Source organism: Myxine glutinosa, chromosome 14, assembly GCF_964187855.1.
Source record: "Myxine glutinosa chromosome 14, kmMyxGlut1.1, whole genome shotgun sequence".
In the NCBI taxonomy this organism is placed as follows: Eukaryota; Metazoa; Chordata; class Myxini; order Myxiniformes; family Myxinidae; genus Myxine; species Myxine glutinosa.
The window spans coordinates 63,654,809-63,679,228 of record NC_136274.1 but is presented as its reverse complement, the minus strand read 5'-3'; the positions used below and the strand labels follow the sequence as shown (position 1 = coordinate 63,679,228).

General features: G+C 52.7%; 1 protein-coding gene across 1 annotated transcript in view; it reads right to left on the bottom strand.

Moving 5' to 3' along the window:
• LOC137439268 (sperm-associated antigen 17) overlaps positions 1 to 5,718 on the bottom strand; it is a 48,185-nt gene extending 42,467 nt beyond the window's left edge. Inside the window, exon 1 of the mRNA XM_078767998.1 lies at positions 5,560 to 5,718. Coding sequence (XP_078624124.1) covers positions 5,560 to 5,718 — 159 coding nt within the window. The remainder of the gene's footprint in view (positions 1 to 5,559) is intronic.
• Between the last annotated feature and the right edge of the window lie 18,702 nt (positions 5,719 to 24,420).

Sequence of the window (24,420 nt, the reverse complement as noted above, 5' to 3'; positions counted from 1 at the left end):
GTGGTGCTGGTGGAGAAGCCCATACGGTAGTGGAGCAACCATATGTGGAGGAGAGGCTGCAACCTCAAGAACAAAGGGACTTCGAGGAGGTGAAGCTGATGGAGACCGAGTCGAGGAGAAACTTGAAACGCTCTCTTGCGAGCGATGAGAATGGAGGAAAAGGAAACAAAATGGTTCTCGTGCAGGAAGATGGTAATACAGACCAACCTGATGACCATGAGCAAAATGGTAATGCAATAGGTAGAGATGCGAATCTGCCCATTGCACAGGATGAAGAGAATCGAAGCATTACCGAGTGTGTCACCGTGTGTGATGATGGACACCCTGCACCATGCGACGAGCAGTTAAGGACCCCCATCTCAACGGAAGATGATGAGAAAGAGATCGATAAGTCGGTGGCAGACAACAACGATGGGGTAGTTGGTGCCATGCAGACGCAACAAAAATACCATGGTGACAATGACACAGATGAGGTGCCAGTACCTGACACACCACTGGGTGAGAGTGGGGGCGAGGCTGATGAGGAAGGATGCAGTCTTGCTGCCCTGAGTGAGTCTCAGAAGGAGCAGGTGAGGCAAGCAGAGGTGACAAAAGGGAAGGTCATTGATTTCTTAAACGCAACGTTTAGACAACGTCACGTTGTAATTAGAGATCACTTCCCTGATGTTCAAGCTTTCATTAAAGTTTCGAAACCTCTTTTACAGAAAAATGACCCCATGCTCTCAGAGCCTCAATTTCAACGTCTTCGCAAAGCAGTAACAAAGGCGAACAAAGAATTGCAGGCAGACGGTGAGCTACCACCTTAGAATGACAATGCGAGAAATACATATTGCCTCCCTGAACATCAATGGGGGATGTGCCCCCTTACGGAAAATTCAAGCAATCCAGGCAATGGAGAGGGTAAAAGCAGATGTCATTCTATTGCAAGAGACCCATGCCACAAACAATTTGGCAGCTGAATGGTGTAAACTTTTTAAAGGGCAATGGTGGCTGAGTGGGGTTTCCACACCCAAGGCTGGTGTTGCCATCGCCTTAAGTCCCAGGCTTCCCACTCAGAGTGTTATTTATAGGGAGGTCTATAAGGCACATTTGATAGCGGTGGAGTTCTACTGCAATACACAAAAGCTTATTATAGTAAATGTGTATGCACCAAGTGAACCTATAGAAAGAAGAACATTCTTTTCCACACTGCGGGACTTTGTAGAGGGACTGGATCCAGCTGCTCTCACCTGTATCGCAGGGGACTTTAACTGTACAATTGATCCTTCAGTTGACAGGAATGGACATGAACCCCACGGCGCTTCTGCAAAGGTGTTAGCGAGCCTCATCAAGAACTATTGTTTTGAGGATGTGTGGAGGTTGCAGCATCCAACTTCACGGGCCTACACATGGTGCAGATGTCGTGATGGCGTCATATCAAGGGCAAGGCTGGATAGGATCTATATCAATAAGCCAATGCTGAATGTGGTGTCCACTACCCAAATACTCCCAACAGGGTTTTCAGATCATAATTTAGTGGCAATGTCCTTTAAATTACCCCTGACATCAGGAGGTAGCGCATACTGGTCACTCAATACTCGGTTGTTAAGTGATAAGAAATTTAAAGATGCCTTCCGAACCGTGTGGGGGAAAATTCGGTCATCTAAGCTTGAGCATGCCAACCTTCGCATATGGTGGGACCTTGCAAAGTGTCAAGTTAAAACGTTTTGTCAACAGTATAGTCTGTTTACTACTAAAATGCAAAGTCTCTCAATTGACTCATTAAAGGCCGAAATTGCAGAATTGGAACAGAATCGTAATGGGGCTGGGAAAGATTTTGGATATGATCAGTTGCTATGGACAAAAAGGTCATTACTGACCGAAATGGTGAGGCAGCGGGCAATGGGTACCTTGGTGCGTATGAGGATGAGCTACTTGACTTTGGATATGCCAAATAAGGACTTCTTTAGCTTGGAGAATTCGGTGAAAAACTCGCAGCAAATTCATAAGCTCTGTACTGCTAATGGGTCAACGGTTACCTCCCAACTGGAGATTAAAGCGGCCTTGAAAGCATTTTACTCTGACCTGTATTCTGCCCAGAGTATCAACAGTGAGGCGATACAGGAGCTGATTGCTGGGCTCCCAGAAGTCGAGGAGGACAAGCAGCACACACTGGAATCGTCAATTTCACCTGATGAACTTGAAGCAGCCACGCGAGGCTTGAAAGATGGTAAAGCCTCGGGGATTGATGGGCTGCCTGGAGAGTTTTATAAGACATTTTGGAATCTTGTGGGACCGGATCTGCTTGAAGTCCTTGACGAAAGCCTTCGTGCTGGAGAACTTCCTCTGTCCTGTAGAAGGGCGGTCGTATGCCTTTTGCCGAAGCCTGGGAACATTCAACTCATTGAGAACTGGCGACCTGTCTCCTTACTGTGTACTGACTACAAAATCTTGTCTAAAGTATTAGCGAATCGGCTGAAAGAGGTGATCAGCTCTGTCATACAGCCGGATCAAACCTACTGTGTTCCTGGATGGTCCATGCATGATAACCTGTTTCTGGTAAGAGATATTATTTCCTGTAAAAAGTATGTGCCTGCCAGTTTTGGGTTATTGTTTCTGGATCAAACAAAGGCTTTTGATCGTGTTGATCATGCATACTTGTTTTCGGTTCTTAAGGGGATGGGTTTTGGTGAAACCTTCACAGCATATGTTAAACTGTTATATACAAACACTTTCTGTATGTTGAAAGTAAATAATAACTTATGCTCCCCCTTTCCCTTTCGACGGGGTATCCGCCAAGGCTGTCCTCTCTCGGGACTGTTGTACACAATCGCCCTTGAACCACTTTTGGCATCCTTCAGGAAGCGATTGCCTCAGGATATGGGGGTAGAGGGGTTAAAATTTGTCGTAACAGCTTATGCTGATGATGTTTGTGTTTTACTTAAAGGCCCGGGCAGTGTAGCTGCAGTACAGCAGTGCTTAAAAGACTTCTCTGCAGCCTCCTCTGGTGAAGTAAACTGGAGTAAAAGTGTAGCCTTGTGGTGTAGTTCAGGTAACCCCTCAGCCATATCACCACCATCACTCCCACAAAATCTGGTATGGAAAACAGACGGGGTCAAATATCTTGGAGTTTATCTTGGAAACCATGAAATGGAAATGAGGAATTGGGAAGGAGGTGTGGAACAAATCACATATCGTTTAAAATCATGGAAAGGACTACTGCGGTCTCTTTCATACAGAGGCCGCGCTCTTGTTATCAATAACCTGATTGCAGCGAGATTGTGGCATAAAGTCATTACCCTGCAGCCACCCAAGGAGCTGATCCCGGCCATCCAGAGGAAGCTGATAGACTTTTTTTGGAGCGGCTACCACTGGCTGCGGCCCAGTATACTGTACCACCCTCGGAAGGAGGGGGGCCAAGGAGTCATTGATGTCTCTGGGCGGATTATGGCTTTTCGCCTGCAGTCTGTGCAGAGACTACTGTATGCGGAGGAGCTGCCCTGGCGCCCATTTGCACATTTTCTATTACAACAGGCTGGTGGAATGAACTATGATCGGCACCTTCTCTTGGTGGACCTTGATTGTGTCAGCAGTGCTTCACTTCCCGCTTTTTATCGGAGTTTGCTGGATGCATGGAAAGGCCTTGAGGTTAAACGTTGTCTTGAGGCATATAATTGTCGTAATTTCCTCCAAGAGCCTCTGTTCTATAACAGCTTTTTCCCATGTATTCCTCGTAGCCATGCTTTAACTCAAAAATTCATTAAAGGAGGCGTAAGCAAAGTGAGTGATCTAAGGGATGCATCTGGAACCAAGTGGAGGTCTGCTGGGGTGGTGGCGACAGGTGTTTGTGTAGCATCTGTTCGAGTTGTTCAACAAATCAAACAGGTAGTCGTAAAAAAATTCAGGCAGCTAAACATTGGCTGGGAAGGTGCCGGAATTGTCGAAGATCTTCGACTATCTTTTCCCGAAATCAAGGTGCTGCCCTCTGTCCAGTCCAATGATGATGGGTTTCCCTCCCCCTTTCACTTAGTAACTAAGGCTGGTGTCCTTAAACTCGTGAGGGGGAAAGAAGTCTCATCCCTGTCTGGAGCGATGCGTGTGGCCTTGTGGTCAGAACGGTTAGGGCCGGGGTTTCCCTCTACTCCACTGTGGCATAATATGTTTGTTCCACCCATCTATGGGTTCTTAGCGGATATCCAATGGAGGCTAACACATTGGGCTCTCCCCTCAAACACCTTTATCCACCATCTTAATGCCTCGGTGCCTGTAAATTGTCCCTTCTGCGAACAGGAGGAGGATCTTTTTCATGCATATGTCCAGTGCAGGAGGTTAGCACCTCTACTTTCTGTGATTGCACACCTTTCTTATAAATTATCCTTCACTTTTACCGTGCATATGTTTATTTTTGGTGTACCCTTTACCTCCTCTTGTAAAAATGCTGGTGCCTTGATGAATTTCCTGATTGCCATTGCAAAATATGCAATTTATAAGTCAAGGAAAATTAAGATTGACAAATGTTATGGCGATGACGTCATTCCAATATTTAAAGGGCTGGTGTCAGCAAGATTAAGGCTAGAATTTGATCACCATATGAGCAACGGGAATATTGAATTTTTTGAATGGAAATGGTGCACTCACGAGGCCTTGTGTGTGGTTCAGGACTCGGAACTCGTCATGATGTTTTAAGAAGTGCATCAAGAATGTGATGCTTTGGTGTTGTTGTACCTTTTTTTTCTCTGCTCCTGCTTGTAAATACCCTTGCGGTATAGGTTGACATCCTTGTGTATTTTGGTGGAAATAAACGGTGTTCAAAATTCAATTCTCTCTCTCTCTCTCTCTCTCTCTCTCTCTCTCTCTCTCTCTCTCTCTCTCTCTCTCTCTCTCTCTCTCTTTCTCTCTCTTTCTCTCTCTCTCTCTTTCTCTTTCTCTTTCTCTCTCTCTCTCTCTTTCTCTCTCTCTCTCTCTCTTTCTCTCTCTCTCTCTCTCTCTCTCATTCACTGTGTTCAATCACCACAAAGTTCGTTGCTATAAACTACAGATGGCCTACATCTTGTTCATTAGCACAGCCAATCACCAGATTTCACATAGAAACACGGAGAGCCAATACAACCAATCATGTCTTAGCTTCACTGTGAATTTTCAACATTACACTCTATGAATTTGGTTTCCTGATTTGAAACTCGCCTCTGAGCCGTCTAGCCTGGGTTTGAATCCCAACCCAGCTATAAACTGCCATCCCGGAGTCTCACAGGCAGGGCGACTCATCGATGCCGTGTGCCGTCCCTCGGATGGACATTAAACGGGCATCATTCGTTGGTGGACGTTAGAGACCACATGATGTCCTCCACGAAGAGTAGGTGAGCTATCACCGGCACCATGAACAAAATACAAATTCCTGCCCTAACCAGCAGAGGGCATTGCACCAGTGGCACAGCCATGCCCTCAGCCAATGATGCATGCATACAAACTTATTTAAAACACAAGACTAAAAGTTATACCATTCCTCGAGGTAAGCATGACAACAGGCATGAATGCAGCATCGTTTAAGGTATCCTGCTGTTACTGGGTGAAGAACCTTACCTTATTGCCCTTTTCTGGTACCACCTTAAATGCTTTCTTAATTCGCAGCAACATAAACTTAATGAGTTTGGCCATAAGTGCTGGAGGGAACGGTTGTCCAGCATCACAGGCAGCCTTGCCAGCCTCGAGAACCTGCCATATTGAATGGAAAGAAAGCATAGAATCCCATGATCGTGAATCTGGTGCTAATGAATTAAGCGCATTAAAGTTTCAAGTCATGGCATTCCACATCACAAAAACACGGGAGTACACTGGGGATGATACCTCACTGAAGTCAGGAAGGTCTTTGCTCTTTTTGGCTTTCGCTTTCATATGATCATCAATCTTCAAACAAACGCACAGCACACAAAAGGTTACAGACATGTTGATGAAGGAAGATCATCAAGAGGCGTCTAGTTTGTGCAAATCTCATAGTAATTCTAGGCATCGGGGAAGGACATCATGTCGAGGAGGGAATCATGTTTAAATTCCAAGCCAATGATCCTAGTGCCCATCTACTTATGGTGTGTAAACAGTTGGGGTGGAGGGCCAAAATAGCAAAATTAGAAGTGAGAAAAATAAGGGAATGCGGGGTGAGAGGAGTGGAATGGGAAATGACAGAGGTTTTGGTGATACAATCAGGGTTAACGGTCAAAGGGAAGTGAAGAGGCAGGTAGAGATTACAAAAGTGGGAAGAGGGTCAATATTTGCATATGCATAATAACGGCACTCGGTAGAGCGCACACCTCCACCTGGTGAACAGTTTATGTTTTGTATCTACTGATAGGCCGGATCTCGATTCGGACCTGAACCAAAATCTAATCGCCGTGTTCTTGTCACCTAACCATGCAATTCGACCACAAAGTTTTGCAATAAATCATCCACAACTTATTTGAGATTTGTCAACCGTAACCTTTTCGTGACAATTATTTCGACCAAGAAAGTATGAAAAGGAACCATTGTGGTGAAAACTGAAACGGTTTGGTAAACTGAAATGTACCTGCTGCTTTATGTCGGCCATCGTGATGGCACTGAAAAAGAGACGCAACGGAGCTCGAACAGCCTCCAGAAGGGCCTCCAGCAGTGGATGGTCTGACACCCGACCAGGGGTCACCATCACCGTACTCATGGACCATCCTTCCTGTCCACAGAGATATCCAGGCAAACGACCATTCAATGCTTGCTTCCTTGTTAGCACAACTCATGACTGTGGAATGTCATTCCAATAAACATACTGTAGCGGCTGCCGCTGAGTTTTCACAATCGCCTTGCACCTATCAAGGACGCGGAGCGATCACCATGCCGGGCTCGTCCAGGACGCCCGGGCAGGCCCGCGCTCAACTTGCCAGGCCTCGGTCGGGATGCCCGGGCATGCCCGGGCATGCCCGGGCAGGCTCGCCCTCAACTTGCCAGGCCGCAGCCAGGACGCTGGGCCACGCCCCCTGGCGCCGGGCCTGGGCAAACCCCCTGGCGGAATAGATATATATTGCTGAGAGATAAACGGTTTTTCAGGGTGCCTGAGTGTTTGATTTCAATAAAGCAACTCAGATGAATTCCAGCTTTTTGTCGCGTCCATTCTTCTGATCGACGTGGGAGCCCCAGCTCCTTCATTGGTGACCTATCGACATGGACACGGCAGTCGCCCTTAAACTGCCTACCTTCTGGGAGGCTCACGCGGCGGTTTGGTTCGCACAGGCGGAGTCCCTGTTCGCCCTGCGAAGCATCACGGCCGACGACACCCGCTTCCACCATGTGGTAGCTGCGCTCGGGTCGGTTACTGCGGCCCGCGCCCTGAGCCTCCTCGAAAGCCCGCCAGCCGCTGACAAATACGGCGCGATTAAGAAGCTGCTCCTCGATGCTTTCGCCCTCCCATCGGCGGAACGCGCACGGCGCCTGCTCGATCTGCCTGAGCTCGGCGACACGCGCCCTTCCGAGCGCATGGACTACATGCTTTCACTGCTCGGCGAGCACTCTCCGGCATTCCTGTTCCGGGAGCTGTTCTTCCGTCAGCTGCCTAACCCGGTACGCCTCGCCCTGGCAAGCACGACGATCACAGATCCCCGGGCCCTTGCCAGAGAAGCCGACAAGATCTCCGCCGCAGGACAGCGCATCGTAGCGGCGACATGGGACCCACCGCCGTCCGACGCAACACCCAGGGCGCCCGAGCACCCGGCACGGTCGACGGCCGAACTGCCGACGCCATTGGCGGCCGCTCTACCGAGCCGACCACCTCCGGCACGACGACCGAGGCCTCCACCTGACCAAGCGTGGTGTTACTATCATGCCAGGTTCGGACAGAAGGCCCGGACATGCCGACCCCCGTGCACCTTTGGCAGGCCGGGAAACGGCCGGGCCGGCGTTCATTACCAGCCATGAGCGCCGGCCACACGGGCAACTTACTGTTCATCACGGATACAGCGTCCGGACGGCGCTTCCTGTGCGACACCGGCGCCCAACTGAGCGTCATACCCGCCTCTGACCAGGACAGGCAATCCGCGGTTTGCGGCCCCTCCTTAGTTGCGGCCAACGGATCGACTATCCGCACCTTCGGCCCGCGCAACGTCACCCTCTGCTTCGGCGGCCAACGCTTTGCTTGGACGTTTGTAACCGCCAACGTGCCCGTGGCTCTGCTAGGCGCCGACTTCCTCTGCGCACACGGACTGCTGGTGGACGTCCAACGGCGTCGTTTAATCAACGCTGAAACCTTCAGCTCCCTGGTATGCACATTGAGCAGCTCCGCGCCGACCGAGCTGGCATGCACCGTCCCGGCGGCGAACGAGTTTGCTCGCCTGCTCACGGAGTTCCCGGCCCTCACGCGGCCGACGTTTTCGGCCGTCGCAGTACGGCATGGGATCGAGCACCACATACCAACCACGGGCCCGCCGCCTCGACCCAGCCAAGCTCGCCGTAGCGAAGGCCGAATTCGACGCGTTGGAGCACCTCGGCATCGTGCGGCGCTCCGATAGCGCGTGGGCCTCGCCACTGCACATCGTGCCAAAGCCGGGGGGTGGATGGCGCCCGTGTGGCGACTACCGCCGTCTGAATGACGCTACCACCCCCGACAGGTACCCGATCCCGCATATCCAAGACTTCTCCGCCCGTCTGGCGGGACGGGTCATTTTTTCAAAAATTGACCTCATACGGGGATATCACCAGGTACCTGTCAGGGCGGCCGACGTCCCTAAAACGGCAGTCATCACGCCGTTCGGCTTATTCGAATTCTTGCGGATGCCGTTTGGTCTCAAGAACGCGGCTCAGGCGTTCCAGCGCTTGATGGACGGCGTGCTGCGTGACCTGCCGTTCCTTTTCGTTTACCTGGACGACATCCTCGTCGCCAGCACGTCCCAGGCCGAGCACCTCCTCCACCTCCGAACACTGTTCGAGCGCCTCAGCGAGCACGGCCTCATCGTCAACCCGGCCAAATGCCACTTCGGCACGACGGCCGTTGATTTTTTGGGCCATCACATCACCAAGAACGGGGCCGTGCCGCTGCCAACCAAGGTCGAGGCCATCACCACGTTCCCGCGTCCCCGCACCATAAAGGCCCTGCAGGAATTCCTGGGAATGGTGAATTTTTATCACCGCTTCGTGCCCCGCGCTGCTCAGCTCATGCGGCCCCTCTACGAAGCCCTACGGGGCAAGCCGGCCAAGCACGACATCGCCTGGTCCGCAGCAATGGACGCGGCCTTCCAAGGCTCAAAGCGGGCCCTCGCCGACGCAACACTGCTCGCTCACCCGGTGCTCAACGCTCCCATCGCCCTCACCACGGATGCCTCCGACTACGCGGTGGGCGCCGTACATGAGCAATGGGTGAACGGGGTTTGGCAGCCACTCGCTTTTTTCAGCCGGCAGCTCCGGCCGAACGAGCTCAAATACAGCACGTTTGACCGGGAGCTCCTCGGTCTACACCTGGCCGTCCGCCATTTCCGCCACCTCCTCGAGGGCCGTCCTTTCACGGCGTTCGTCGACCACAAGCCGTTGGTTTACGCCATGGCCAAGGTCACGGAGCCATGGTCGGCCCGCCAACAGCGCCACCTCTCCGCCGTGTCGGAGTTTACCACGGACATCCGGCACGTCGCCGGCAAAAACAACGCCGTGGCCGACTGTCTTTCCCGGGCCAGCGCGAACGCGGTCCACCTGGGCGTGGATTTTGCGCTTATGGCGGCGGACCAAACCACCGACACCACGGTGCAAGCCCTCCGGGCGGCGGACACGGGCCTCCGCCTGGCCGACATCCCCTGCGCGGACACTGTCCTGCTCTGCGACGTCTCCCAAGGCCAGCCTCGCCCCATCGTGCCCGTCGCCTGGCAACGCCGCATCTTCGCCTCCCTCCACGGCCTTTCCCACCCTGGCCGGAAAGCTTCCCAGAAGCTGGTGTCGGCGCGTTTCGTCTGGCACGGCCTTCGTCGGGACGTCCGCGATTGGACCAGCGCCTGCACGGCCTGCCAACGGGCCAAGGTCCACCGACACACCCAGGCCCCGCTGGCACCTTTCACCGTGCCCGAACGACGTTTCGACCACGTCAACGTGGATCTGGTGGGCCCCCTCCCCCCGTCACGGGGGTTCACACACCTGCTCACCATGGTGGACAGGACCACCAGGTGGCCGGAGGCCGTGCCCCTCGTCTCCACCACCACCGCCGACGTGGCGCAGGCTTTCATCGCCACCTGGGTCGCCCGCTTCGGCGCACCGGCGGACATCTCGTCAGACCGCGGTCCACAGTTCACCTCCGAGCTGTGGGGCGCGGTCGCCCGCAACCTGGGGGTCAAGCTCCACCGTACTACGGCCTACCACCCCCAAGCAAACGGGTTGTGCGAGCGATTCCACCGCTCCATGAAGGCCGCGCTCATGGCCGGCCTTCAAGACGTCGGGTGGGCCGACCGGCTGCCGTGGGTCCTTTTGGGCCTTCGCACGGCCCCCAAGGAAGACCTCCAGGCATCCACCGCCGAGCTGGTCTATGGCCAGGTGCTACGCGTCCCGGGCGAATTTGTGCCCGACGCTACCAGTCCCTGGTCCGCAGCTCACCAGCGCTCGGACCTCCAGGAGGCCGCCCGACGGTTTGCCCCCGTGCCAACATCCCGCCACGGTGACCCCCAGTCCTACGTCCCCCCAGCACTCCGCACAGCGGAGTATGTTTTTGTGCGTCACGACGCACATCGGTGGCCACTCCAGCCGCCGTACGACGGGCCCTTCCGGGTGCTGCGACGGGACGACAAGTCGTTCGTCATCGACATCGGCGGCAGGTCGGACCGGATTGCTGTGGACCGCCTCAAGCCGGCACACGTGGACGTCGACCACCCACCACGGGTGGCCCTTCCGCCGCGGCGAGGCCGCCCCCCGTCCACGGTGCCCCCCACTCGACCGCCCACCACCTCACCGGACCCCCTCCCACGACCCGCCAGGGGTCGCTTCGGCCGGGTCGTCAGGACCCCCCTCAAATTGACCCTGCCGGTGCAAGTCGATTCTGGGGGGACGTGTGTAGCGGCTGCCGCTGAGTTTTCACAATCGCCTTGCACCTATCAAGGACGCGGAGCGATCACCATGCCGGGCTCGTCCAGGACGCCCGGGCAGGCCCGCGCTCAACTTGCCAGGCCTCGGTCGGGACGCTGGGCCACGCCCCCTGGCGCCGGGCCTGGGCAAACCCCCTGGCGGAATAGATATATATTGCTGAGAGATAAACGGTTTTTCAGGGTGCCTGAGTGTTTGATTTCAATAAAGCAACTCAGATGAATTCCAGCTTTTTGTCGCGTCCATTCTTCTGATCGACGTGGGAGCCCCAGCTCCTTCAATACTTAGTTATACACCTTCCGGTACTTTAAAACAGCCGATCATGACTACACCAACATGTCTGACTCTGAGAGGGGATGTAAAGGATGATCTACAAAAACACAAAGCCAGGTCCTTCCTTCTTGGTAAAACTGAACTTCTAACAGTCTACGATTCAGACCTTGGTCCATCTAGGATCAATGGAGTACTGCTCGCCCCTGTGGGATGGTGATCCGGCTTCACACCTGTCTCTCCTTCCAAAAGGCACAATGGGGTCTGAAGCATCTGTATTCCAATCCTGACAGAACTGGATTCAATGGAAACCCTTGTGCAGCACAGAGGAGTTGCTGCATTGCAGAGCATGCTGTCCTTGACCTGTGCGTCCTGTTTATGGACAACTTGCCTTTTAAAAACGTTCTACAGACATTGCAGCGTCCAACAGAAAGGCGCAAAAGTAGCGCACTTACATGTGTAGCACACTTACATGTGTAGCGCACTTACATGTGTAGCACACTTACATGTGTAGTGCACGTACATGTGTAGCGCACTTACATGTGTAGCGCACTTACATGCGCAGCGCACTTACCTGTGTAGCACACTTACATGTGTAGCGCAGTTACCTGTGTAGCACACTTACATGTGTAGCGCACTTACATGTGTAGCGCAGTTACTTGTGTAGCGCACTTACTTGTGTAGCACACTTACATGTGTAGCGCAGTTACTTGTGTAGCACACTTACATGTGTAGCGCACTCACTCACTGTGTACTACCTCTCCTGAGTTTGGGTTCTTAAGGTTTTATCAGCCAGTTTGGGCTAAAAATGGCGGACCCAACAAAAAACCGTTTCACAGATAGGGTATCATGCAAGGTGAGGCAGGGGGTGGGAGGGGGAGGGGGAGGAGTCAGCCCCCACTGACGAGCCTTTCCACCCCATTGTTTTTTTTTGTTTTTTTTGTAGTCACTGTATGTACAGAGTTACGACATAACATGCCTGGAAAAGTCTGGCAACGTGGGCTGTGTGCGCCATTTTGTTTCCATCAAAGCGAATCGGTCGGTTCCATTATGTAAGAAAGTAATGAACATGACATTATTGCGACTTCTTGATGGCAAAATATGATAAAACATCAACATCGGAGAAAGACCTTTTTATTCATGGCTCAATACAATTATTTATTTTACTCGTGAGGTGCATGGGTGGGAGGCCGGAAGCAAACAGGCAATGCAGATACGGCGAATGCTAAAGCATGAAACCAATAAATTCCACATTCCTGTCGCACCCTCAGTCGCACGTCAGACATGGACAGCAAGTTCGTGAAGGACTTCCATGAAAAACGTACCCGTTCGCAAACAAACGAGTACGTTCACGTATAGAAACATTGATCGTTGGTCCGTAGCGAATCTGCATATGGCGACCCATGAAGTTCACGTTTAGACAGCATAAACTATCACGGCATGTCGTCATTCACTTGAACTCGATATCTCTTTTTTCATTCCAAACAACATAACTCCAATCGCAAATGAATCACAAAATAAACTTTTAACAACATTGTTAATGTTTCCTTCATTGCAAAAACTACCAAGTCAACAGTTAAAAGGATTTTGAGCCGATAGGTGTTACGGCCTTGGCAAGATCGATGGAGACAGCGATCTGTTAGCTTATACACCGCCCAAATAGCTATGTGGAATTCTCTCATGTAGAGATTAAACCCACGTCGTTTGAACTTTGTCCGAGGTCATTATTTACTTTTAATGATGTAATACGAATCAAATTTGATATCAAATTTTCAAATCAAATTTTGATACGAATCAAAAAGAAGATTATTGGTTTTGGGTCGTCCTTTCCGCATATCTTGTGGGATTGTGAGTTGGAGAGACGACCGTGATGGCGGGGAGGGGTTGGCATTCTTTCAAGCAGGGATTCAACCCATGTCCTTATAAAAGGTCTTTGTCCGAGGTCACCGAGTCCGATCGGTGCAGCCGTGCAGCGATCGGTGCAGCCGTCTGTGCGGCACCCGGGAAAATAATGTTTTCGGGGAGTCCAAACCTGAAAATGCTGGAGGCCAAAGCTGAAATTGGAAAAACAATATAGCCTATTTTACTCCAGGGGGTCCCAGGATTACCCACCCAAAATATCGTTGCGATCGGTTCAGCCGTTTTTGCGGTACCTTCAAACGGACGGACGGATGGACAGACAGACAGACGGACGGACGGACATTTGGTGAATTATAGTAAGATTTACCGAGACTGATTTCTGCTCTCCTGATAATGTCAGCCTCATAGGAAATAATCTATTAGCTTCCACCTCGCAGCACAACATAGGAATTTCTTCCACCTCTATCTGTGAAATGTCAAACACTCCGAAACTGCACGAGAAAGGTGCATTCAGCACTGTTTTCTGGGCCCGAGAATGTCCGCCATTGTTGTTCCTGCACGTCCTCACGACGCTCCTCATTGGTCGATTTAATAGCACCAGCCGGTCAATCTTATAACGGCGATGTTGATTCGCTAGTGTAAGAGCGATGACGTACAAATTCCCAGGCTCTTTCAAATGGACGGATAACTTCGGTTTTCACGAAAACTGGTGGAAAAATAAACTGGGGATTTATAGGGTTCAATTCGGGTCCAATTCTTCGTGTTTATCTTCATTTTATCATGTGAAATGCCCGCTCACCCATTCACAGGCGTCACGAAAGAGCAAAATAATTAATCAGCCATGTCATTGGGTCTAATTGACTAATATATATATATATATCTTTATCTATCTGTATTTCCATCACTTTTGACAAGTTTCATCTCTTCACCTTTTTACCTACTTGTTGCATTTCTCTGCCCATTCTTCATTTTCCTTTTCTCTCACTACCTCTAAATTTACTTTGTGGACATAGATTATGCTGCATTAACAGAATAATTAATTAAAACAAATCATCTAATGGTCACCTTGGATTCAGGGAAAGTTTGATTTATTAGTGCAAGAACCACAGTGATAATAATCACATGCACACTGGGCGGGGCATAACAGACACACCGCTGTGCACGCTTTACCGCAAGATGCAAGGATAGATACACCTAGATACCGTCATGCACCGGCATGTGTGTGCACTGTGCCTCCTCACACCGCCATGTGTGTGCACTGTACCGCCTGACACCGCCATGTTCCGCCTCACACCGCCATGTTCCGCCTCACACCACCATGTTCCGCCTCACACCGCCATGTGTGTGCACTGTGCCGCCTCACACCACCATGTATGTGCACTGTACCTTGTATGTGCATATGTGCACCATGTATGTACCATGTATGTATGTACCATATATGTGCACCATGTATGATTGTGCACCATGTATGTACCATGTATGTATGCACCATGTATGTGTACCATGTATACACCATGCATGTATGATGTATGCACCATGTATGTACCATATATGTATGCACCATGTGCACCATGTATCAGTATGTACCATGTATGTATGTGCACCATGTATGTATGCACCATGTATGTGCACCATGTATGTGCATATGTGCACATCACCACCTGTACTGCACAGTACTGCCTCACACCGCCATGTTCCGCCTCAAACCACCATGTTCTGCCTCACGCCACCATGTATGTGCACTGTACCGTGTATGTGCATATGTGCACCATGTATGTATGTGCACCATGTATGTATGCACCATGCATGTGCATCATGTATGTACCATGTATGTATGCACCATGTATGTGCACCATGTATGTACCATGCATGTATGCACCATGTATGTACCATATATGTATGCACCATGTATGTGCACCATGTATCAGTGTGTACCATGTATGTATGTGCACCATGTATGTATGCACCATGTATGTACCATATATGTATGCACCATGTATGTGCACCATGTATCAGTATGTACCATGTATGTATGTGCACCATGTATGTATGCACCATGTATGAGCACCATGTATGTGCACATGTGCACATCACCACCTGTACTCTAAGGTCGAGCCCGCCCAGTGCTGATGAGCGAACGTGTAATAAAGTACTTTCATTTGTATCCACGCGTTGTGGCCTACCTCTCTGGCAATCGAGTCGTGTGTGCACAGCACCACACTGGTGACCCCGACTGGTTCAGCCGTTGCTGACCCCCGAACGCGCCATGGCTATCAACGCCGTCGCCATCAAACTCCCGGAGTTCTGGGAAGCGCAAGCCGACGTTTGGTTTGTGCAAGCCGAAGCTCAATTCCAACTCCGGAGCATCACGGCAGACGAGATCAGGTACTACCACGTGGTCGCTGCCCTCGGGCCCGGCACTGCCGCCCGCGTCGTGTCCAGCCTTCGGCGCCTGCCGGGCGACCACAAGTACGAGGCGCTCAAACGTCTCCTCCTCGCCACGTTCGGGCTCACGGAGGTCGAACGTGCCGACCGCCTCCTGGACCGTCCCACCCTTGGCGACACACGACCATCCGTCTGGATGGATTGCATGCTGTCCCTGCTTGGAGACCAGCGCCCGGATTTCTTGTTTCGCGCAGTTTTCCTCCGCCAGCTACCTGTACAGATGCGCCTCGCGCTGGCCGGTTCCAACATAACGGAACCCCGCGCCCTGGCCGGAGAGGCCGACAAATTTTTCACGGCCTGCGACACGCGGTCGGTGTACGGTGCTGCAGTAGTGGATCTCGGTGCGGAGGCTCCAGCGCCCCCTGCTTCCATCGTGGCCGCTGCTAAGCCCCGCCCACTACCGCCGCCGGCACGGCCGGCGCGGCCGCCGCCGCCGCAAACCTGGTGCTACTACCATGCCAGGTTCGGCCGAAAGGCTAGAACGTGCCGCCCGCCGTGTTCTTTTGACGGGTCGGGACACGACCGGGCCGGCGCTCACTTGCGGCCATGAGCGTCGGCCATTCCGGCAGCCTCCTGTTCATCACGGACACCTCGTCCGGTCGTTGTGTCGCACAGGTAAGCGTCCTCCCTGCCTCCGCGTCCGACAAGCAAGCCGCGGGCCGGGGCCCCTCTTTGCTTGCCGCCAACGGAACACCCATCCGCACATTCGGGAAGCGTTGCCTCTCACTGCGGTTCGGAGGGCAGCGTTTCCAATGGTCGTTCGTCACCGCCAGCGTGCCAATGGCCCTGCTCGGTGCGGACTTCCTTTGTGCGCATGGGCTGTTGGTGGACGTTAAGCGTCGACGTCTCATCCAGGCCGAAACCTTCAGCTCGCTCGCTTGTTCGCTGAGCGGCTCGTTGAGCAGCTTGCTGAGCGGCTCGTTGAGCAGCTCGCTGAGCGGCTCACCGAGCGGCTTGCCAAGTGGCTTGCTGAGTGGTTCCGTCCCGGCGAGATTAGTTTGTACGCTTCCGGCAGCGGACGACTTTACCCACCTCCTCGCCAGTTTCCCGGCACTCACGCGGCCCACCTTTCAGTGGTGGCCGTCAAACACGGGGTGGAGCACCATATCCCCACCGTCGGCCCACCGGTCTATGCCCGGGCGCGCCGCCTCAACCCTACAAAGCTCGCCGTCGCGAAAGCGGAGTTCGCCACGCTGGAACGACAGGGTATCGTACGGCGCTACAACAGCGCTTGGGCCTCTCCTCTGCACATTGTGCCAAAGCCCGGCGGCGGATGGCAGCCGTGCGGTGACTACCGCCGGCTCAACGATGCCAACGCCCCTGACCGCTACCCGGTCCCGCATATCCAAGACTTTTCCACCCGGTTGGCAAACACGACCGTGTTCTCCAAGGTGGACCTCATCCGGGGCTACCACCAGGTCCCCGTACGACCGGACGATGTCCCAAAGACGGCTGTCATCACCCCTTTCGGCCTTTTTGAGTTCCTGCGGATGCCTTTTGGGTTGAAGAATGCGGCCCAGGCGTTCCAGCGGCTCATGGACAGCATCTTGCGTGACTTACCTTTCATCTATGTCTACCTGGACGACATCCTAGTCGTGAGCACGTCCCGGGAGGAGCACCTGCTCCACCTCCGCACGCTTTTCGAATGCCTGGGCCAGCATGGCCTGATCATCAACCCTGCGAAGTGCCGCTTCGGCGTCGCCGCCATCGACTTCTTGGGGCACCGCATCACCAGGCACGGGGCCGTCCCTTTACAGGCCAAGGTGGAGGCCGTCAAGAGTTTCCCGTGCTCCCGCACGATCAAGTGGCTCCAGGAATTCCTGGGCATGGTCAATTTATACCACCGCTTCGTGCCCCGCATCGCCCAGCTCCTCCGCCCCCTGCACGAGGCCCTCCGGGGGAAGCCGGGCAAAGGTGACATCGCCTGGTCGGAGCCGATGGCCACGGCGTTTGCAGGCGCAAAGCTGGCCTTGGCCAACGCCACCATGCTGGCGCACCCGGCGCCCGATGCACCGATCGCCCTCACCACCGACGCGTCGGACTACGTGGTGGGCGCGGTGCACGAGCAGTGGGTGCGTGGTGCTTGGCAGCCCCTGGCGTTTTTTAGCCGGCAGCTGCGCCTGCACGAACGCCGCTCCACCACCTTCGACCGCGAGCTGCTCGGGCTCCACCTGGCGGTCCGACACTTCCGCCATCTGCTCGAAGGCCGCCCGTTCACGGCTTTCGTTGATCACAAGCCCCTTGTGTTCGCGATGGCCAAGGTCGCCGAGCCATGGTTGGCCCGGCAGCAACGTCACCTCTCTCCCGTGTCCGAGTACACGACAGCCATCCGTCACGTCGCGGGTAAAGACAACCCGGTGGTGGATTGCCTTTCCCGGTCCGTCGCGCACGCGGTCCACCTCGGGATCGACTATGCCCGGATCGCGGAGGACCAGACCGCCGACCCCGGCGTCCCGGCCTTGCGGACCGCCGTCACGGGCCTCCGCGTCACCAAGGTGCCGTTCGACGTCACGGGCGCGGCCCTCCTGTGCGACGTCTCCCTCGGCCGGCCTCGCCCCATCGTGCCCGCTGGCTGGCAGCGCCCGGTTTTCGACGCCATCCACGGCCTGTCCCACCCGGGCACGAAGGCCTCCCAGAAGCTCGTTGCGGCGAAGTTCGTCTGGCATGGCCTCAGGAAGGACGTCCACGACTGGGCTATGACGTTCCTCGCGTGCCAGCGTGCAAAGGTCCACCGCCACACCCAGGCCCTGTTGGCCCCGTTTACGGTGCCCGAGCGTCGGTTCGACCACATCCACGTCGACTTGGTGGGACCGCTGCCCCCCTCGCGGGGGTTCACCCACCTCCTCACCATGGTGGACCGCACCACACGGTGGCCGGAGGCCGACATCTGCGGCTGATGTGGCGCAAGCCTTCATCGCCACTTTGGTTGCCCGGTTCGGTGCTCCCTCGGACATCTCGTCCGACCGCGGCCCCCAGTTCACCTCGGAGCTCTGGGGCGCGGTGGCGCAAGGGCTCGGTGTCAAACTGCACGGCACCACGGCCTACCACCCCCAGGCCAACGGCCTGTGCGAGCACTTTCATCGCTCGATGAAGGCCGCGCTCCGGGCCAGTCTCCGCGACGGCAGCTGGGCCGACAGGCTCCCCTGGGTCCTGCTGGGCCTCAGGACGGCGCCCAAGGATGACCTGCGCGCGTCCTCGGCGGAGCTGGGCTTCGGACAACCGCTGCGGGTACCGGGCGAATTTATCCCCGACTCCACGGCTCCTTGGTCCGCGGCGCAACAGCGCTCCACCCTGCAGGAGACCGCCCGGAGGTTCGCCCCGGTGCCGATGGCACACCACGGTTGCCCGTCCTCCCACGTCGCCCCGGAGCTTCGCACAGCGGAGTACGTTTTCGTCCGGCACGACGCCCGCCGGGCACCGCTACCGCCCCCGTATGACGGGCCCTTCCGCGTGCTGGAGACCGGAGACAAACATTTCACCGTGGACATCGGCGGTGCCCCGGATCGTATCTCCGTGGACCGCCTCAAGCCGGCTCACCTCGATCTGGACCACCCCCCGTAAGCAGCTCTGCCTCCGCGTCGAGGCCGCCCCCCGGTGGTCAGACCCCCGGCACCCCCCAGCCCCGCTACCCCCCAGTCCTGCACGCATCGCCAGGGGGCGTTTCGGCCGGGTCATCCGGCTTCCCCGCAAGTTCACCCTTCAGGTGCGCGGGAATTCTGGGGGGGTGCGTGTGGCGGGCACAAGGGTCAATAATTCCGCGCACCAGTGGGTGGCGCGAGCGTCCAGGCGGGGAACTGAAATACATGACCCACCTTTCGGCCGATCGGCCACGCCCGGGGGCAAGGCGTGGCCTCGGGACATATATGCGGGCTCTAAGGTCGAGCCCGCCCAGTGCTGATGAGCGAACGTGTAATAAAGTACTTTCGTTTGTATCCACGCGTTGTGGCCTACCTCTCTGGCAATCGAGTCGTGTGTGCACAGCACCACAATATATATATATATCTTTATCTATCTGTATTTCCATCACTTTTGACAAGTTTCATCTCTTCACATTTTTACCTACTTGTTGCATTTCTCTGCCCATTCTTCATTTTCCTTTTCTCTCACTACCTCTAAATTTACTTTGTGGACATAGATTATGCTGCATTAACAGAATAATTAATTAAAACAAATCATCTCATGGTCACCTTGGATTCAGGGAAAGTTTGATTAATTAGTGCAAGAACCACAGTGATAATAATCACATGCACACTGGGCGGGGCATAACAGACACACCGCTGTGCACGCTTTACCGCAAGATGCAAGGATAGATACACCTAGATACCGTCATGCACCGGCATGTGTGTGCACTGTGCCTCCTCACACCGCCATGTGTGTGCACTGTACCGCCTGACACCGCCATGTTCCGCCTCACACCACCATGTTCCGCCTCACACCGCCATGTGTGTGCACTGTGCCGCCTCACACCACCATGTATGTGCACTGTACTTTGTATGTGCATATGTGCACCATGTATGTACCATGTATGTATGTACCATATATGTGCACCATGTATGATTGTGCACCATGTATGTACCATGTATGTATGCACCATGTATGTGCACCATGTATGCACCATGCATGTATGATGTATGCACCATGTATGTACCATATATGTATGCACCATGTGCACCATGTATCAGTATGTACCATGTATGTATGTGCACCATGTATGTATGCACCATGTATGTGCACCATGTATGTGCATATGTGCACATCACCACCTGTACTGCACAGTACCGCCTCACACCGCCATGTTCTGCCTCACTCCACCATGTTCTGCCTCACGCCACCATGTATGTGCACTGTACCTTGTATGTGCATATGTGCACCATGTATGTATGTGCACCATGTATGTATGCACCATGCATGTGCATCATGTATGTATGCACCATGCATGTGCATCATGTATGTATGCACCATGCATGTGCATCATGTATGTACCATGTATGTATGCACCATGTATGTACCATGCATGTATGCACCATGTATGTACCATATATGTATGCACCATGTATGTGCACCATGTATCAGTATGTACCATGTATGTATGTGCACCATGTATGTACCATGTATGTATGCACCATGTATGTGCACCATGTATCAGTATGTACCATGTATGTATGTGCACCATGTATGTGCACATGTGCACATCACCACCTGTACTGCACAGTACCGCCTCACACCGCCATGTTCCGCCTCACACCACCATGTTCTGCCTCACGCCACCATGTATGTGCACTGTACCTTGTATGTGCATATGTGCACCATGTATGTACCATGTATGTATGCACCATGTATCAGTATGTACCATGCATGTATGTGCACCATGTATGTATGCACCATGTATGTGCACATGTGCACATCACCACCTGTACTGCACAGTACCGCCTCACACCGCCATGTGTGTGCACTGTGCCGCCTCACACCGCCATGAGTGTGCACTGTGCCTCCTCACACAGCCACGTGTGTGCACTGTACTTGGTTTGTGTACGTGATATTTCAAAACCGTTGAACATTTACCTTTCATATTGCAGGTATCCATTCCTCATACTACCCAAAACACGGGAGACCTGGAGTATCAGCTGCTCCTTGGTATTTTAAAAATCACGTGATTTATTAAAGACTCTAATCAACGTGTGAGTTTATGACCCCCGACCTGGACAGAGAAAGGACTTGCATCACAAAGTGCGTCAACCCTAGGGGAAAAACAACAACAACCTTAAGCCGGGCGTCCTGTCTGATTAGTGCCAGCACTATATGATGGAAATAAAATGTGGTTTGATCTTTCGCAAAGAGTAGGTCGTTGCGCGCCCGTAATGTCATAATGCAGGTGCACTGCGTCCGGGACAGAGTCGTGCGCCCAGGTAATGGTTGGACTCCATGTGAGTGTCGGTCCGACATCCCCTCGCTAACGACGACCTCGACGACAACCCGTGAAGGCCTAAGTCTGACAGGAAATGTGCCGTACGTATTATATATACGGCGAGTAAATGCCCGTCTGTCAGCAGTCGGGTGGTGTAAGGGAGCTGAGGGAAACAAGTTAAGGATCAAATATGGCGGGTGAAACAATACAAAAAAACTACAAAGTGGTGAACATCATCCTCACATCCTCCAAGACCGCCATACTCAGCACCTTGTCCCAATTCGAGGCAGGTGTGCTCCCGCTGCGCTTCGAGGTCATCTTTGGCCAGGGCGGTTGCTATGGGAAACGGGCGAATTATTTAATTGTCGAGCCGGCAACGTTTCACATATTCAAAAATATCTTTAATCTGGACGGAAATTATTGCACCGAATTTTGCAATATCACTCTTCTTCTTCTTTAAGGACCACAAGTTATTGTGGGGTTGGGCCGGGGGAGGTTTTTTTTTGGGCCCAAGTCTTTCACGAACTGGTTGGCTATGTCTGACAATCGACGGTGTCGGTTAGAGCAGGATTTGAGAACGTGGATGGGCACTGATGTTTGGGTCCGTCACCTCACCTGTTCAGAGGTTTTCCCTACCTCAGGTGAAAATGTCAATCCAGGATGTAAAGGTGAGTTTACAATGTGGTGCCAGAGGATTGGATTTGATGTTGTTAGGTGTGTGTTAGGTGTGGGAGGGATTGGAGATTACCTTCGGACAGATAGAACTGTATAGAGTAGTATGGTTCATGTTCGAGTAGTCAGAAAATCTTGATGTAATAAGCAGGGACGTGTCGCTTAAGGATTGTTTGTTTGAACATGCACCATATAGAGGGTGGTGTGTTGTAATAAACAGTGAGGGTTTAAAGTGAATGAAACGTGTGTAAAACCTATGACAATCCACCTGGTGCAACATATGAAAGAGCAGAGGAAAGCGAGGCAGACTGTGGTGGGGCTCTGCCAAGCAAGGAAGAGATGGGCGGAGCTACAACGCCTCTGGGGGTGGAGCCATGGGCACCTCGAGGGGCGGAGCGTTGTCCGGAGAGTGAGGGGTGGAGCCTGTGTCGTATGGGTTTGTTGCACAAGGAGGATCACATAGCTTGTGTGCTGGAAGGATCATGTTAGTTCTGAGGAGATTCAGCGCCAGAGTGTAAAAAGGAGTTGTTCTCCCTGAGGAGAGCCGCTAATCTGCTTGCCTACTCACATTCCTCCCTTCGACATGTGCCTGTTTTGTTACCTGCTGACCTGTTCGTCATCCAAACCACCTGCCCATCCCGCTTATTAATTGCTGCTCTGTAGCTACCCCATCCTCCTCTGTTACCACCATAGAGAGAGAGAGATAACCCACCCGGTTTATGTTCCCATTTCCCGTCTGTGCTCGAGTCTTGTGGGTGGCGCCATCGGTCCATAGTTCCTTCGTATATGGTTATTTATTGAATTTGTCTTCCCTAATTATTTGTTTCGGAAAATAAACCTGTTGGTTTTACCAGAGCAAAGGTGCTTGCGTCTCTCCTCGGGTCTCGCGCATGCGTAGTCCACCATAATTCAGAACGTCTCCAACGATTTGAACCTCCTGCCGCAACGTGCTCGAGTTAGTCGAGCCGTTGACACAACCATATATGTTTTGAGACATTTTGCCTCGTCTGCAGCAGTCACCTGTGATGGTATTTGCTGAGGGGAGCAGACACCAGAGACAAACTTCTTGGACCACCAGGATTTTGAAGAGGACGACAGGTGGAGAGTTCAGCCTTAAGGCCAACGAGTCCATCTTCTGGCTCACCTGAGGAGGGGAGGTCGGCTTGTGACGTTGTAAAATGACCTGAGATTGCTGTTTCTGCTTGTCAGCTCAAACATCCAGACTTTGGCAGTGGTGCACCCCTAACAGGGCTGGTAGGACTCTAGACTCGAGAGGTATCACGCCCAAATCACGTTTGGTTAAACTTCAGGCGAAGCCAGCTGGTTCATGGAAAACTGGCCAAAAGACTTCCCCGACCAACCCCCGAACAAGGTGAGAGTAGTCGAGGCCCCGAAAGTAGTAGTGGTAGTTACTAACACATTAAATTAAAGTATATTGTTGCAAACTCCGCTACACGCCATCAACCTGTGCCGAACAAGGCAAAAAGAGTGGTTCGGTGGTCGGCAACCACAAAATCACGGAAACATTTCTTCCTGCCATGTTCGAGTACCCCATCCTCGAGGAGACATCCTATAGTAAGGTCGGTATATGGAAAATACCCCCTCAACCCCCAAAAAATTGCTACAAAAGGTTTCTCAACTGATTCTGGTAGGGTTTAGTGTACTTTATAACATACTAAAAGTTTACCAAAGTAGGACCCCCGGAAAAGTGTTTTTTTCAAGATGGCGTCCAAGATGGCCACCGAAACCTCTTAATGATCATAACTATGTAACTATCAACTCAAATTTGATGATCTTGGTGTCTATCCCTAGGTTTTTGAGGGCAAGGAACACATTAAGACCATTAAAAATGAAAGTGGGCCATTATCTAACAGGTTGAGGGGGCATTTTCCATATATTGACCTGAAGAATGTGTCGAATTGGATCTAACTGAATAACTAATTCTCATCTTTCTCTTTTTCAGACATGATTCAACAATGAGTGCAAGCACAGGCAGTCAAGCTTTTTGTCCAATCTGCAAGGAGGAGATCGAGGATTCCAGTGATAACTGGGTTGCAATTCAGTGGAAGGGGGCGAAGGGAATAAATGAAGCCAGTGTAAAGCGGAAGGACGATCTTGTAGTTGAAGCCAGTACTAAAGTGCATAAAAGCTGTCGTCAACAGTACATAAATGATAAAAACATTAAAAGCCATGTTGCAAAGAAAAGTAGTGGTTCTGTGCCA